This window comes from Haliotis cracherodii, unplaced genomic scaffold, assembly GCF_022045235.1.
Source record: "Haliotis cracherodii isolate W230 unplaced genomic scaffold, xgHalCrac1.p SCAF_5, whole genome shotgun sequence".
NCBI classification, from domain to species: Eukaryota; Metazoa; Mollusca; class Gastropoda; order Lepetellida; family Haliotidae; genus Haliotis; species Haliotis cracherodii.
Genome location: NW_027266308.1, coordinates 32,001,584 through 32,018,087, shown reverse-complemented (window position 1 = coordinate 32,018,087; position 16,504 = coordinate 32,001,584). Strand labels below are relative to the sequence as shown.

The 16,504-nt window shown below is 37.4% G+C and overlaps 1 protein-coding gene across 1 annotated transcript in view; it reads left to right on the top strand.

Moving 5' to 3' along the window:
* Positions 1-1,359: 1,359 nt before the first annotated feature.
* Positions 1,360-16,504, top strand: part of LOC139443895 (F-box/WD repeat-containing protein 7-like) — a 65,363-nt gene continuing 50,218 nt past the window's right edge. Inside the window, exons 1-8 of the mRNA XM_071224781.1 lie at positions 1,360-1,374; positions 1,720-1,895; positions 2,615-2,739; positions 3,527-3,679; positions 4,668-4,786; positions 5,173-5,324; positions 5,944-6,016; positions 7,649-7,760. Of these exons, the coding sequence (XP_071080882.1) occupies positions 1,360-1,374; positions 1,720-1,895; positions 2,615-2,739; positions 3,527-3,679; positions 4,668-4,786; positions 5,173-5,324; positions 5,944-6,016; positions 7,649-7,760 (925 nt within the window). The remainder of the gene's footprint in view (positions 1,375-1,719; positions 1,896-2,614; positions 2,740-3,526; positions 3,680-4,667; positions 4,787-5,172; positions 5,325-5,943; positions 6,017-7,648; positions 7,761-16,504) is intronic.

The following is a 16,504-nucleotide window of genomic DNA, read 5'->3' as shown; positions in this document are numbered from 1 at the left end:
TCACTGCCTGTCAATGATCGGATATGTTAAACCAAGAACCGTCTGAATACCCCTCGTCATGTTGTTGTCTTTAAAGTAAGACTACATGTAGGGCTCAGATCTAAATCAGGTTTCTATTCTGTGACAGATTCTGTCTCATTCATGGTAGAATTACTTGAAAAGTGGGCAATAACATTGTCATATGATGTCATACCCCTGGATGATGTAATTCCCTGAATGATGTCATACAGGTCACACATGATCAACATGATGTCAGGGGTAGACATGTCTTGTATAAGAGTGCCAATGTATCCGTTAAATTCAGAAAGGCATGGTTAAAATCAGTTCTTGCGAAAAAAAATGCATTGTGACAATGTTTATGAATTGAGCTGGTGATAAAACCTGGAAATTCAGAAATTAAAAAGAGTGACAACTGCCAAGATACAGTTGATAATAATTCTATTCATGCTGTTAACTATGAAATCAATGTATGCATAAGATCATATCAGACTCGTTAGAAAAATTCGATTGGTGTGTTTATCCTCAACATGGAAGCTCTACAATTTCAACAACCCATAACAATTTGGTATTTCAAGTAAGTGAAGGTCCTTGGTACCCCATGCTTGAAGCGCAGCAAAGTGACTTGTGAGGATATGTGGGATACGACGGCTGTTCTGAGACCTTATCTTGCACGGCCGTATTGAGCGTTGCTCATAATGTCAACCACTAGTTTCCTGGGGTCGTAAGCAAATATAATACAGTCAAGTAATTTGAGTAACAAATAATACACCACAAATTCAGTATAGACACCATTTTGACGCGACATCAATACGCTTTTTCGGACGAAATGATTTACCATGTTTTCCATCATTTTTCAGCGTGTCCAGTGCACAGTTGAGAAGGAGGGAAATTAAAACCCCGCTTAGAAAAACAAGTACAAATGTACACGAACACATTGGCATGTCAATAAAGCCAAACAGGTATTTAAATCAGCTGATTCCCGCTGGTCTGACACACGTGTGACAAGTGCCCGGAAGTTCGACTCGAAGCGCCCTCTATAAACATCGTGTATTTTTTTCTATTCCCGGATCAGAGCTTAACCGAAACGCACCTACTTATCATTATTTAGTTTATTTCTCGTTTTTACACGGTATATGATATACTACAAGCAGATATACTGATATGGATATATCATACATATTACAGTATATAAATGGATTTCTAATGAAGTAAGCTAGAGAAATATGAGGTATGTTCAATAATTTTATATGTACTGCTCGCATTTTAATTAACAATGGCGACTCCAGAAAGCGTCGTTAGTAGCGCTTAGTTACTGGCATCGTTCCTTGGTTTACTGACTTTACGCTCGTGTTTTTATGCATGGTCAACCAGACGGTAGATATATTTGAAACCATCACATCTTCTTAATAATTCGATTTTGTATATGTTTTAAAAAAATTAAAGAATGCAAGCAAAAATGCATTTAATTTTAGATCGTGTCGCATTTCCAAACAAAATTAATGCTGGTGACTCAGGAACTGGTAAATTTGTTTGAGATTGGTCTTCGGACTGAATCACATTTTCCTGCCGCCCCAAAATTTATGTAATTTTTTTAATGCTCCTCCCCCAGTCCTATAATAAAATGTTTAAATTTATAACGTTTTATGTGAAGAAGTAGAAATGCAAAAAAAGAAATCTATTGTAGCATTTTCTTGAACTATTTAAATTTTATTATTTCAGGTAAAAAAGACACTTAAAAAAACATCGAAAATGACATTGTCGACATCTGACTTCACTGAGCACCTCCCCCAGGAGCTTTGTAAGAAGGTGTTGACATATCTAGGTCCTAAAGACCTGGCCAGTTTCTCCCAGTGTTGTGTGAGGTGGAGGGAGATGGCAAATATAAACCCCTTATGGTAAATGACATATATCACACTTTGTCCTCAACATTATGAGTTGATGTGTTTTGCTGTCTTGATCGAACTATGTCACTAGTCCTAAGCCTGAGTCTAGTAAAATTTTGTTTGGACTATATATAAGCTCATGCATGCCAAAAATATCTATTGAAAATGAGGCCAAAGGACAAATTTGAGGTGGTAGATTCAAACATTGTTGCCACAGCCTGTGTAAGTTAAGGAAAGCAAGATCAATATATTTTCTGGACATGCATTCACTAAATTTGGCAAAAGTGAAATAACAACTGATTTTGTGTGAACAGATTTTTTTTTAACACTTTGTTTTGTGAAATAAAATCAGACATCAACACTGATAACATTTTGATAATATCATGTCTCTTGGCTTACTGATCAAGAATGTATAGTAATCCGTATGACAAGAACAGACATAGGTCTGGGTGTACTTCAAAGTTCACAGCTTCACATGCAACACAATTTTCATGATTTTTTGGCACTTTTATTTTCATTACAGTGTCTTTTGAGTTAATTTCACTAGCATTTTTAACTGCTTTAGTGCTATAATTCTTCCTGTGTAAGAAAACACTTCTAATTTTTTTTATTTTTTTTGGGGGGGTGGGGGGGCATGTAAGATTGCAAGTTGAAATTTTTTGTGTTCATTTATTTCATTTGGCTGTGCTTGTCACTGCATGTCTGCTGTTCTCTCTGTACTGCATGTGTAGGCTGCATCACTGCATGGTCAGACACTGGCTCAAGTTTGGTTTGCACACCGACATTCTCCATGAAGAAACTCTCTACCCCAAGGCCAGCAATGTGTCTGGGACGTCGCCTACTTTCAGTCTGCAGAGTGAGTTGATAGTCATAGTGATTACTGAAGAGAAATCTCCACATCCACATTATCCTTTTACACATAGAAATGGACAGATATACAGTGAAATCCCTGTTTATCCACATAAGAGGTTGATTTCATTTTTAAAATTACAAAGGGCTCAGGTCCGGCCACTTCGCAGCCTCCACCATTTAGTTGTAGGCCAGTTAGTTTAGAGAAGGGCCATTAACTTTTAAAGGAGCAAGCCCTGTTGTCTACATTCAAATTGTTGTTAAATCTACCCCTGCAGATAGTACTGATCTAAGTTTGATTGTGTTGATGAACAAACGTATTGATTAATGAACTAAGGATATATGTTCCCATATCAATACGTGGACCTTTCCAAATATATACACCTGGACAATGGGTTGTTTCTTTTTATGAGATGGGTCCAGGCTAACAGTATTCCACTATATACAGTGGCTATATTTGGACAGTTTAACTGCTTGGTTAGTGGTAAGTAATTAGTAGATTTGTCCTTAGACGTAGTAATGCAGGATAAGTATGCAAATGTAAAAATTATTTACATTTTACTAAAATTAATGATTTACTGTTTGTGATTGTTTAATGTTGGAAGATCAGATTTCCAAGCTCTTGGGCAGAATGTTCCCAGTATTCAGACTTGTCACATGAAAAGCCGACTAATGATGAATGGAAGCTTACGATAGGTTAACTGCAGTTGTTTTTAATGGCATTAGGTAATTTATTATGGTGTCTTTTATTCAGCACCAGACTGTAAACAATATAAACAGTATTTGTATTTCAGTACCAGAGGGCAGCAAGTTGAGTCCTATCTGTAAATGGAAGCACATATATGTCTGTGTGTGTCACCTTCACACCAACTGGGCTCAAGGTCGGTACACAGTGTCCCCCATCTTCAGAGGTCACAAAGAGAAGGTCACAGCTATGGATTGTGATAGTGAGTCATTCTAATCTTTTTCTTAAAGATATATTTTACACATGTGTATTCAGTACAATTTCTTTTCAAACAATTAAGTTCCATGTATGTGTAGTAATACCATAATATCAAGTGACTAGAGATTTCCGTATTGTACTGATTTATTCCTGAGACGTTAACGTCCAACATGAAGGTAGCAACCGCATGGCCCCCAGCATCCAACAGTCTAAGCCGTAAAGACCCGGGGTGGAATAGATCTTTAGGAACCCATGTTGATAAAATGGTGACAATGTTTGTCGTAAGAATAGACTAACAGGATGGGGTGGTCAGGCTCACTGACTTGCTTGATGTATCCCAATGGCGTAGATCGATACTCATGATATCAATCACTGGATTGTCTGTCTAGACACAATTATTTACAGACAGCCATCATATAGCTGGAATATTGCTCAGCGTGGCGTTCGAATCCCATCACAGGACTTGGACATTTTATTGCTTTCCCCTGAAAGCTGTTCATCTGAAAACACCACCTTCCAGACATTACTGCTGAAATTACTTACCCATATATCTGGATGTTAGTTTAGGTGAAACTTACGGTTTGATGAACGGTAGCTTTCCCCTTACAGGATCCCATTGTATACAGAACATGGACCAGGCCTTTATTTTGAGAACTGACAAATCATGAAAACAAAAGAAGCGCCAAAACGCTCTCTAGTTCACCTGAAGTTTTCATGGCATAACCTCTCTGAAATTTCTGGCAAGCCATAACATCAAGTTTTCCCCCTGTAGATATCAGTATTGTGTTGACCTAGACTTTATTCATCAATGCATACCCCATGAATAGATATTTTGGGTTTATAACCACTAGATAACCAAAACACCCTGCACAGGGGGGTAAATATGAAACAGTGTGATTCTACCCCTAGACAATGCTAATAATATTTAGCAGCGTTATCATCAGTATGTTGTATAAGTAAACTGGTGTCATTAGTGATGTGATTATTTCCAGACCACTGTATCGTGAGTGGCAGTGAGGACAAGGCACTCCGTGTGTGGGACATACACTCCACAACATGTATCCACACCATCAACTGTCACTCCGACACCGTCACTGCTGTCAAGTTGAAGGTAGGCCTATCATTACTGACAGTTTTTAATGCTTGGCTAAAAGTATTTTTGAAATATAAAAAAAAAGATGCCATGTTTTTTTAATATCTTTTTTGTTGGGATTATGTCAACAAATGCTTCTTTTTCAAAATGGTGGCCTTGGACAGTGGTTAATTGGCAGTTTCACCGACATTTGGTGAAGGGAAGTTTGACGATGATTCTGGTTGTTATTGTGTAATCAGGAGTCTGGTACAGGGGTAGTAAATTTGGACTCATATATGATAGATGCACTATACATATATGTTGTGTGACAAGTATAGGTAATTAAGTATTGTCAGTAGAGACTGGAACAATTGTCTGAATACTTTAACATTGAACTTATTATGAGTTTTGATACTATTTTTCAGATTAACATGATAGTGACTGGTTGTGCAGACAGTAGTATCCGAGTTTTAAATTCTTCATCAGGAAAGCTGTGTTTCTCTCTCCAAGGACACAGTGGTAGCGTAGATCACATTCAACTCTCAGGAGATAAAATCATCAGCGCTGGAACTGACAAGTATGGAATTTGATGTTAATATATTCGAATATATGAAGCTTATTTAAGTATCAATTAACTTTCATTTTCTTAACTTGAAACTGTTAACATGGGTTTTAGAAGTTTCGTTATTTGTGCCTGTGTGATAACTGGGGGTCCATCACTGAATACTATGTGCGCAATAACTGTTGGTCCATCACTCAATACTGCATTTGTGATAATTGTGGGTCCATTTCTCAATACTGTATTTGTGATAACTGTGGGTCCATCACTCAATACTGCATTTGTGATAACTTCGGGTCCATCTCTCAATACTGCATCTGTGATAATTGTGGGTCCATCTCTCAATACTGCATTTGTGATAACTGTGGGTCCAACACTCAATACTGCATTTGTGATAACTGTGGGTCCATCACTCAATACTGCATTCGTGATAACTGTGGGTCCATCACTCAATACTGCATTTGTGATAATTGTGGGTCCATTTCTCAATACTGTATTTGTGATAACTATTGATCCATCTCTCAATATTGTATTTGTGATAACTTCGGGCCCATCTCTCAATACTGAATGTGGACTTCAAATTCATGTCCTAACTTACACAAACCATAATGTCTGTTCACTCATTCTGTTTTCTCAGGACAGTACGAATCTGGTCAATCAAGGACAGGAAATTATTGTGTATTTTACGTGGACATACCGATGAAATTGAGGTAATTTGATCTGTGATGTTTGCTCCCTGTATTCTTCTGCTAAGAAAGCCATCCATTCGTATTTCAGGGTGCTGTTGTACAAAACAACCTCAGTGCTACAACTGTCGTAAGTCTGTGTTAAGATATGGGAGTTACTATCACCTTAGCGCTAAGATCGCTTTGTACAACAGCACCCAGGTCTGTACTGGTCCTCAGTACCCCGTCATTGTTCTAAGAAACAACTCAAACTAAAATTGTGCAGTCTTCATGTTTGACTTCACTGACTGTCTGTCATTTTACCCTGATGGTGAAGAGAGTTGTTTAAAATTATCAACCAGAGTTAATCTTTTCCAGAAACAATTATTTACAGGTCTTTGTGATATAGCTGGATTGTTTGATACTGACTGTCATGTACTGCAGCCTAATACTCCTTAAATAATACCGGGTTTTTTTAGATTATAATCCGTTAACCCAGAAATAAACAGAACATGTCCAAACTGTAACACTGAGTACAAGTAAACATGAAATCAACACAGAGAATTCCAGTGTCTCTCATTCATGATTAAGGAACAAGAAGAAATACCATATTTGATGTATTTGGCACCCTGCTCCAATGAGGACCCCGGTATGTTTTGAAAATTTGTTAAGATGCAGAGATTTTCTTCCCTTCTGTAGTTTTTGTAATATTTATGAAGTGCTTTTGAATTTTGTCTCTTCGAGGAGGGTCATGAAAACAATGTACAGAATATGGGAACGGTCAACCCAAAATATGACAAGCAGTAGGGGGGGGAGTCATTATTTTTAGTACATTAGTGAATCCTAAACCTCATTAACCCTGTAATAAATGAACGGTCCCTAAGTAGTGCCAATCTTTTGGTACCCTGGGGGTCTAATAATTAACATATGGTGTCAAGACAAATACACTTTTACTGTCTATAGTACACTTCAGAGTTATATATAATATATACAATCCATCAAAGGATCAGTAGTTATATATATATTGTTCCACAGATGATGGGTTCAAATCCCAGTTTCACCTGATTATGTTTCAAGCAGTGGTGTAACAATACAGCAATATAGAATTATGTCACGATACGAGGCCCACACTACAATACATTGATTTACAACCTCTGTATTGTGATACATAAAATGCATTTCATTACAAGTTATATTGGTGTAAAAACATGAAGAATAACAAACTGTTCAACCACCAGCTCATGCAGATTCTCTAGTATTTCATGGTTGGACATAAATGGCATAATATTCCCAGTGCCCTCTACCAATACGTTTCTGTCTACAATATCCCATCTTTGATCTGTGAAATTTAATAACAAATGATTCAGGGCTGTGATTCACCTGCACAAAGAAAGAATATCATCTTGTGAAGTATAAGAACTGTATCGGGATACGAATCATATCACACCCATGGTATCGGGATATGCATAGTATCGTGACCACACCGTATTGTTACACGTCTAGTTTCAAGGTTTGTGAGCACCATACCTTTGTGCAGGGGATTCACTCAAGTCACTGCATCTGAGACCTGCATCACTTTCCTCCCACATGAATGTACTTTTCATTTTGGACAATAGAACAAATGCTCTCTTTTTTCCTCTCTTTCCCCAAATGATTATATTTCTTCATTGATTACAGTGCTTATCAAATGTCGGCAGCTATGCCTTGACAGGTTCCTGGGACAACACACTTATGCTGTGGGATGTGGAAAAGGGGAGACTACTCTTCCAGCTCTCTGGTCACACAGAAGGTAATCTCACATATGGCTTATATGACTTCATGAAAACCTGGCTGTCCAGGCACCTGTGTATGTGAATGTGTGAAACAACACAGAGAACTGGTGTGGGTTTCAAGTTATTTGGCAATTTATGTCATTGATTTTGTGTGGAACAGTATGCAGATGGGCTTCAGAAAGGTAACTTGTATCTTTATGCTGAATTAAAATGCTTTGTTGCCTTGGAACAGACAGTGTCATCGGACAACTTCTAAATATTATCAGGTTGCCCAAATAATTTGTGTGCAATGGATATTGATGAATTTTACATGCAGTATAGATAAAATTCCAGTAATGGCTCTTTATTGATCCAGTCATGCTACAGGGTAGCTAAACTTTATGTCTTTAATATATGTCTGACAAGTCAGAGACAACACATACTTCTATGAATGGGAGATAACTCTTTCAGCCTTAGTTGGACTTGTTCATGCAGGAGAGGATTTGAATGACAGTAATTTGGTAAATTATCAATGTGGATGAGGACAGAGTTGGTTCAGGGAAAACAATAAGTCTGCACCCTTGTTAATCTGGAAACCTGCCTTAATGTAAATTTTCAATAACGTATACATGCTGTGATTTTTATAAGAGGTGATGAAATGGATGGGGTAGTTGTAGCACGTTTCATTCTGTGGAAAATGAATAGACCCCCAGGTCGCAACCAACTGTAACTAAAAAGTGGGGTCATTTCCAAAAAGGGGTCAAACAAATGTTACTTCCTTTCTTTGAACAAACTGTCATTCCTAGATGATGCAAGGCCTATAGTGACAGCAGAACTGTCATTGGCTCCCTTTTCCACTTTCTATTTCTCTCAATAATCAAAAGAATTTGAACCAAAGACCATGATTCAACTGTGGCATCATTCGTCACCACTCGCCCTTTCCAAACCAATCAAAATGTGCATATCGGTCAAAGATTCTCTCAGGAATAATGTTTTAATATACATATGTCTCGCATCTAAAAATATACCCAAGATACAGTTAAATGTGTTCAATCATACTGTATAGTACTGCATGTCCTGATTGGCTTTAAATTGCATCTGAACTATATATAATATATGGGGGAAATATACGTGAATAATTACGCAACTAGTTGAAAATTCTTTTAACTATGCCCCTTTGCGCTTAGACGGAACCCGGTCGCAAAAATGGCCATGTTTGTTTTTTGTTTGATTGTTGTTTAATGCCGCACTCAGCAATATTCCAGCTATATGACTGCGGTCTGTAAAATAATCGAGTCTGGACCAGACAATCCAGTGATTGACATCATGAGCATCGGTCCACGCAATTGGGATCGATGACATGTATCAACCAAGTCAGCGAGCCTGACCCCCCGATCCCGTTAGTCGCCTTTTACGACAAGCATAGTTGCCTTTTACGGCAAGTATGGGTTGCTGAAGACCTATTCTACCCCAGAATCTTCACAGGTCAAAATGACCATGAGAAGGGCACGAGACACTATTCGGCTTGTCCGAGAACACAAATACTGTGGCATGTAACAAAATTCTTTTTCCATTGCTTGTTTTACAAAACACTCCAAAAAGCTGACATAAAAGACTTGGCACCTGCATTATCTTTAACATCCTGGTAGTGATCCAGCTTTATTCATATTAATGTCAGCCAATTGTAAGGTTGATCCTAAATTATAAGAGCCAATCAACCAGCCTGTTTCACATGCCAGGTAAAGTAATCATCACATTTTCTGTGAAGCTTTGCAGTAATGCTCTTCACAGGGTTAGCTTTTTCTCTGGGTTCTAATCTACTGCTATGTTGGTAATGGAGGTGGCATGCAGTGGGATGGAGCTTGCTTTGTATACACACCGCTCATGCATTTCCGGTGCAACAATGCCTGCATGTGGAGCATGTTGACAGATGTTTCTATTTTAACTTCAAGTTTTCATGGTCATAATATGGTGTTTATAGGAAGTGTTTATGTATTTGAAAGCAGGCACCCATGTGATGCATTTAGGGAACAATTCTTGCGTCATTATTGAAGTTAATGCGTCAGTACAACATTCTACAATGTTTACCGAAAAAATTACAATACATAATTATTTCCTGTTATGGAAAATGGTGAAAGACAGGTGGATTTGTAAAACAAGTGCTTGAATTTGTCAGGCCTTACAAAGACATGATCTATGAAAATTATGAAAGAAGATCTTGAGAAGAGTACTTTGAATAGTTAATACGCTTCTTGTTAGAGACCATATTATGGTGCTAGGTTGATAATGTAATTACCGTATTTGAAGTAATAAGCGCTCCACTCTAATAAGCACCCACTGCGATATTTACTATAAATATATTGGCTAGTGAACAATCCCAATTAGCACCCTTCTGATTGATCAATGTACACAAGACTTACTTATTCGTGTATAATAAGCACTCATGTGTTATATGCACCCTTAATTACAGGCAATTAATTTCTTGAAAAATATATCTGCCGTGTATAATACCGAAAACTTTTCTTGTGTATCATTTCAGGTTGTCAGTATAAACCACGAAATTTACAATCTTTCAACTCTTTCACCAAAATTAATTCTAATAAGAGCCCCCTATTTCTAATTTTGAGAGTGCCCTGAGGGCTTATTATGTTGAATATGGTATGCTTTTACAGTCTCAACAAGACTCCACAACACACTGGCCTGCATTCAATGTTCTGCTTACTGATTAGGGATAGATACTTTGACAAATATCTATCAAGTCTTTGTTGAATTTCGTTGTTAATGTATTTATCATACTTGGAGTAACCTACTTGTGTCTAACTAGTGGCTATGGTGAGCATTGCAACAACTAAGAATTCAATGTGATTAAGCTTTGGTTTGGGGACTTGTAAGTGTCATCTTTTATGGGCCATGAAGAAAGCTAAAGTTGGAAATTTGTAGAAAAATGCAGAAAACATTCATCCAACATAGTGCTTGGACAAGTCCAAATTTACTACCCGGGTACCCACCCACCTATTACCCGACCCGACCCGACCCGACCCGACCCGACCCGACCCGACCCAACCCGACCCGGGTACCTACTGCAGGCCTCAAGAGATAGGTACAAAATGTCCGATTAGGAATAGTTTGACCACAGCCCTTTAGGTACACATATGAAATGATCTGGTCATGCATACACTGAAGTTGACTGAAGTTTTATCTTTATTCAAACATATGATAGTCTGAAGGAATGGGAACATAGTCAGAAAGAAATGTGAACATTAGTGACTTGTAGTGTAACCATATTGTTCCACATCATTTTTGTCAATAAACAATATATCACATGACAAACCACAGGTCCGAGTAAGGTCCTCAGTACCCACCCGACCCGAGTACCCGATATATTTCAACATACAGTAGTCTCGATGATGAGATGAACAATTGATGAACCATCCTGACCTTTCAGAATGAGATATATTTACGTCGGTCTATCTGTGAATGAGATGCTCATTAAGGTACGGGCACCCCTTCCTGCACCTGACCATCCAATCTATTTAGTCACCTCACACAGCACCTGGCCGATAGAGGAGTAGACCTGCACAAGTCTCAAAGGCAAATATTAGTTAAAATCATAATTTCTAGATCATATAAATAATAAGAACAAGTTGTCCCTCCAAGAGACTGGCATCCTTAGTACTGTCCATTTATCTAGACTTGCCTATTAGGAGGATAGAATTACTATACACTCATGGACTTATGATTTCAGTACAGCCTTGGAGCAAGGCTAATATAAGAGGTCTACAAGTTGTCCTGCACCATGACTGTGGAATTTATATTTTTTAGGTATTTTTTTGTGCTAAAACCTAGGAAAGTCTAGATTAAACTAACCAAGTCTAGTTTGCTTGAAATCAGCCCAAGAGGAAAGGTTCTTTCAAAGAAAAAAATAATTTAAAGACATGTTTTTCACTGACTAAGTGTTAGTCCAGTCTACAAGGAGAGAGCTGAATTTCAGTGCTTCAATTCACTGGCTACATCAAACCAAATGACATTAAAAGATGGTTCCTCAGAGATACCATAGTTTCTGCATTGATGTTGCTATAAGAGTGGAAGAATCTTGAACGTATTCTTAAACTGTGACTGTAGCTGAAAGTGATCCAGACCCGGCTTAGCACCCCGATTCTTACTAGTATTTCAAAATGTACCCAGCCCTTAAAAGAAACTGGCCCTTAGTAGAGGAAATATGGTAAATAGGTTTCACCATGGACGTTGTTGGCATTCATTCTGAAATCTATGCGTCGAAATGTAGTATTTGCACCCAGTCAAAAAATATAAACAATGTAACATACATAATCATTTGAATGTGAATTTTCTATTTTTAGAAAATTATTTAAGGAATATTTTCAGTCCGTTTATTTAAAATTATTTTGATTTATTTCTTAGTTGTGTTGAAATGAAGTCACAGACAAATCCTATTCATTCCTCTTAAGTCATTGTAAATATTTGACACTTTTTTTAACAAATTAAAATGTCTTCCCCAGTTTGATTCAAACTGTGCCCCGAGGTAAATGACACATTCCTCCTGGTGGGGATTTCAGTGGGTAATCCATTTCATGTCTGTCATAGACTAGATCATATTTCATCAACATCTGTTCAATTTGGAAAATTAATGAATCTTTGCAGACTAATAATTAAATCACATTTAGGAGTTGATAATATGCAGGAATAATAGAATTATTTGTGAAGATTAATCGTTGGTTTTATCTCAGCTCATTAGAAGCTATATCCCCATTGTTTGAGGGGTAATGAAGTGTGCTGCAAAGATTATAAAATTTGGACTTGCATGAGAAAAATTGACAAATTTTGTTAGTGGTTTAGAGTACACACAAAGAATTCCTATTATTTCGAGATGGGAAGTACCACAACTATGACACATTGTCAATATCAGTTGTCCCCTTCATTATGACTTGTAAATTTCATTCATTTTCTGATAAATTTGGTTTGACAGATGAATTAATTCACATGGGATGATGTTTTTGATTTCTGCTTGGATAAAACAGGTTGCTTGTCATTATCAATATCGGCAACTCTATCTCACTGAGGCCTTCAGTTTTTCATTGTGTACATATTTCAAATATTGTTGATTTCAACTGACAAAATCTTCTTTGAACTATTGTCGGGTTACAATCAATCTTTTAGAAAGAAATTTTTGAATTGAGTGTTTGTGATTCTTTAATGATAATAGTGATGACACTGATTTATTTGGATTTGAGTTCATTTACCGTATAATGTAAGATAAAGGCACACTGTTTTCACCAAAATCAAATGGGGTAGAAAGGAGGTTGGCAAATAATCTATTCTAAATGTCAGTCTTGGACAGCATGTTCTATGCACATTGGAGGGAAAGTTCTATGCACATTGGAGAGCATATTCTATGCACATTGGAGAGAATGTTCTATGCACATTGGAGAGCATATTCTTTGCACATTGGAGAACATATTCTATGCACATTGGAGAGAATGTTCTATGCACATTGGAGAGCATATTCTTTGCACATTGGAGAGAATGTTCTATGCACATTGGAGAACATATTCTATGCACATTGGAGAGCATATTCTTTGCACATTGGAGAGCATATTCTTTGCACATTGGGGAGCATATTCTTTGCACATTGGAGAGAATGTTCTATGCCCACTGGAGAGCATGTTCAAAGCACACTGGAGAACATGTTTTATGCACATTGGAGAACATGTTCTATTCACATTGGAGAGCATGTTTTATGCACATTGGAAAGCATGTTCTATTCACATTGGAGAGCATGTTCTATGAACATTGGAGAGCATTAAATTAAAAAAAATGATGACCCTTCAGTTCTGTTTCTTCAAAACAAGCACTGTTTCAAATGTTATTCTGGAAATGGTATCTCCTCTCACAAAAGGAATTCCTCTGTAAACATATTGTCCACTGAGACTAGATAAATCACTGTATTGATGTACATTCAAAGAATCCTTTCAGAATTTACATTTAATTCGGTTTCTTGAAAGGTTTTAGTTCTGATTCCAAAACTATATCTTTTCTATCAGTCTGAAATCTGTATAATAGGATAATAGAAATAACATTGTTTGCATTAAATTTACTGAAATCAATAAAGGTTGTGTGTGTTTACTTTGAAGATTTCCTGATGATATGACATTTTATGATTGTTTAAACTTACAGTATTTACATACTTTCCTAAGTATTCCTGACTATATAAAACTTAGGTAGTTGGACACTATCGCTGCAAGAAATAACTTGTTTCCGTTTAATTCAGTAAGTGTAATGTGGTAATTATATAAAGGTTAATTATGCAGATAATCAAACTGGTCATTGACATCTATGGAAAAAATGTTTGACTTTATTGTTGACAATTACAACATTCCTGAGATTGCTGTCAGTTCCAAACATGTTTGCAATTTCATTGGTTGGCTGTTGAGTAAGTTAACCAATCAAACAACAGCTTGGATTTACAGCACTCTGTCTGCTACAACAGTTAATGGATCAGTCCAACACACCATCTTTAAATAATGTCTATGAAATGTCCTTAAACAATTTCAGCCTTGTGTGATTTTCTGAAAACTTACACAATCTCATTAATATCAGATCTCAGTTGTAGCTACTGCTAAACAAAGATCTGAAGACATCCCATTACAGCTGACATCAGAACGACCTTTCATGACCTTTGACTGACCAATGAAATGACTAACAAGAAGTCAACAGTCAACATTAGCAAATCAGAGAGCAGTTTTCTCGAGCAAAACGGCACTAATTTTGAACTAGCAACTTTCATTCTAGACTGCATTTTGAAAACATTTTTGACAAAATTCTTGTTTCAAAATTTGATACCTGAACTAAAGGACAATCGGGAATGTCTAATAGATGGCCGAGATTTGTAGTACTTCCCTTCATTCCAATGTTTATCCTAATGAAGCTAGAGATTTTGGTGGTATCACATAGTCGTACAGCCTGTAAATGTCATTTGGAATACCCCACGTTTACCTTTTCAAAGTTGCATGATTAGAAAACACATTCTGATTGTCAGTTTCCTGATCTGGAAAACGATGCTCTGATTTCTCAGATGAAAGGTCGTTCTGATGTGACCCGTAATGGGAGGAAAAATATCAGCACAATTTGTCTTTTTCTTATAGCCATCATATTGATCAGCAAGTTTGTTTGTTTGTTGTTTAATGCAGCACTCAGCAATATTCCAGCTATTTGACGGAGGTCTGTAAATAATCGAGTCTAGACCAGACAATCCAGTCATTGACATCATAAGCATCGATCCACGCAATAGGAATATGATGACGTGCATCAACCAAGTAAACGAGCCTGACTGACCAACCGATACCTTTAGTCGCCTCTTACAACAAGCATACCGTAATTGTTTTTTATGGCAAACATGGTTTGCTGTGGACCTATTCTACCCCTGATCTTCACAGGTACTGGAGTCCACAAATCCAGACCCATCCATGCCCTAGTCTTTAAACATCATAAATGTGATGCAATGCAACTACAGGCAAGAACCCGTCTATATTGACAAGGACGGCAGCATGTGACACATTTGTTACACAGTGATGACTTCAATATCCCTGTGTGGAGCTCAGGGTATTCTATGAACTCACGACACAATGATGTGAAGAGGGGCTAAAGCTGTGCTGCACTATCTGGTGCCCTGTCTTGGTCTCTATGATGTGCCATGTGTGAAACTGGGATACTGTCTGTATGTAATTTGGGTGATTGCAACAGCTATCATAAACATCATACAATTTGAACAAAGTGTGTTTTTTCAGTGACTGCTAAGCCTAGCATCTCTTTGATAGATGTGGGTGTGCGTGTTTTGTGTTAATTTTAACACATGCAGATGTAACAATTTTTTTCAAAATTTGAATGTGCACTCTCTCGCAACCAGTTATTGCTGAGAACCAATCATCATCAACACCCTGTTACATGATAGCAACTTATTTACTTTTGCTCATTTTCATTAGAAGGGAGAAATAATTAGCCCCTAACTGATGAGCAAACTTGACTCTTGTTAGGATATTAGAATACTGTAGATCATGAAGTTAACGCGACACCACAATAATGCGATTGTTGACCCCTGGCTTCAAATACATCAGACCCATGTAGATCCAGGGAAGAAAAGGTCTTCAGTAGCCCATGCTTGCTGTAAAAAGCGACTATGCTTGTCGTAAGAGGCGAGTTAGGGATAGGGTGGTCAGGCTCGCTGACTTGGTTGATGCACGTCATTGTATCCCAATTGCGTTGATCATGCTCATGATGTCAATCACTGGATTCTCTGGTCCAGACTTGGTTATGTACAGACCGCCATCGTATAGCTGAACTATTGCTGAGTGCAGCTTCAAACAACAAACAAAACAAAAAGTCAAATGTGTCCTGAAATTTATGCGAGTAGCCCAACCTTTCATCTATTAAAAACTAGCAAACAATAACACCTTTACGGTAATGATCAAACTATAGACTTCGAATTCCATGATATAGTATGGGGTGAAACTTATCTTTAACTGCTTGACAGGTGATGCACCTTCCTTGAAATGAAATGTAGGAAATTCAAAATAACACACATTCAAATGAGATAGGTAAGGTTACCAAGGAAGATCGTACAGGTACCAAGTGTCATTATATGAGTTAGCACAATCCTTTGAACATCATCTACCTGAGGCAAGGGCATTAACTATGAGAGTCCATTTTCCACCCTTGCCGAACTAGGCTGGAATTGCAGTGTTACATTTTGGCTTGACTAACAAGTCTA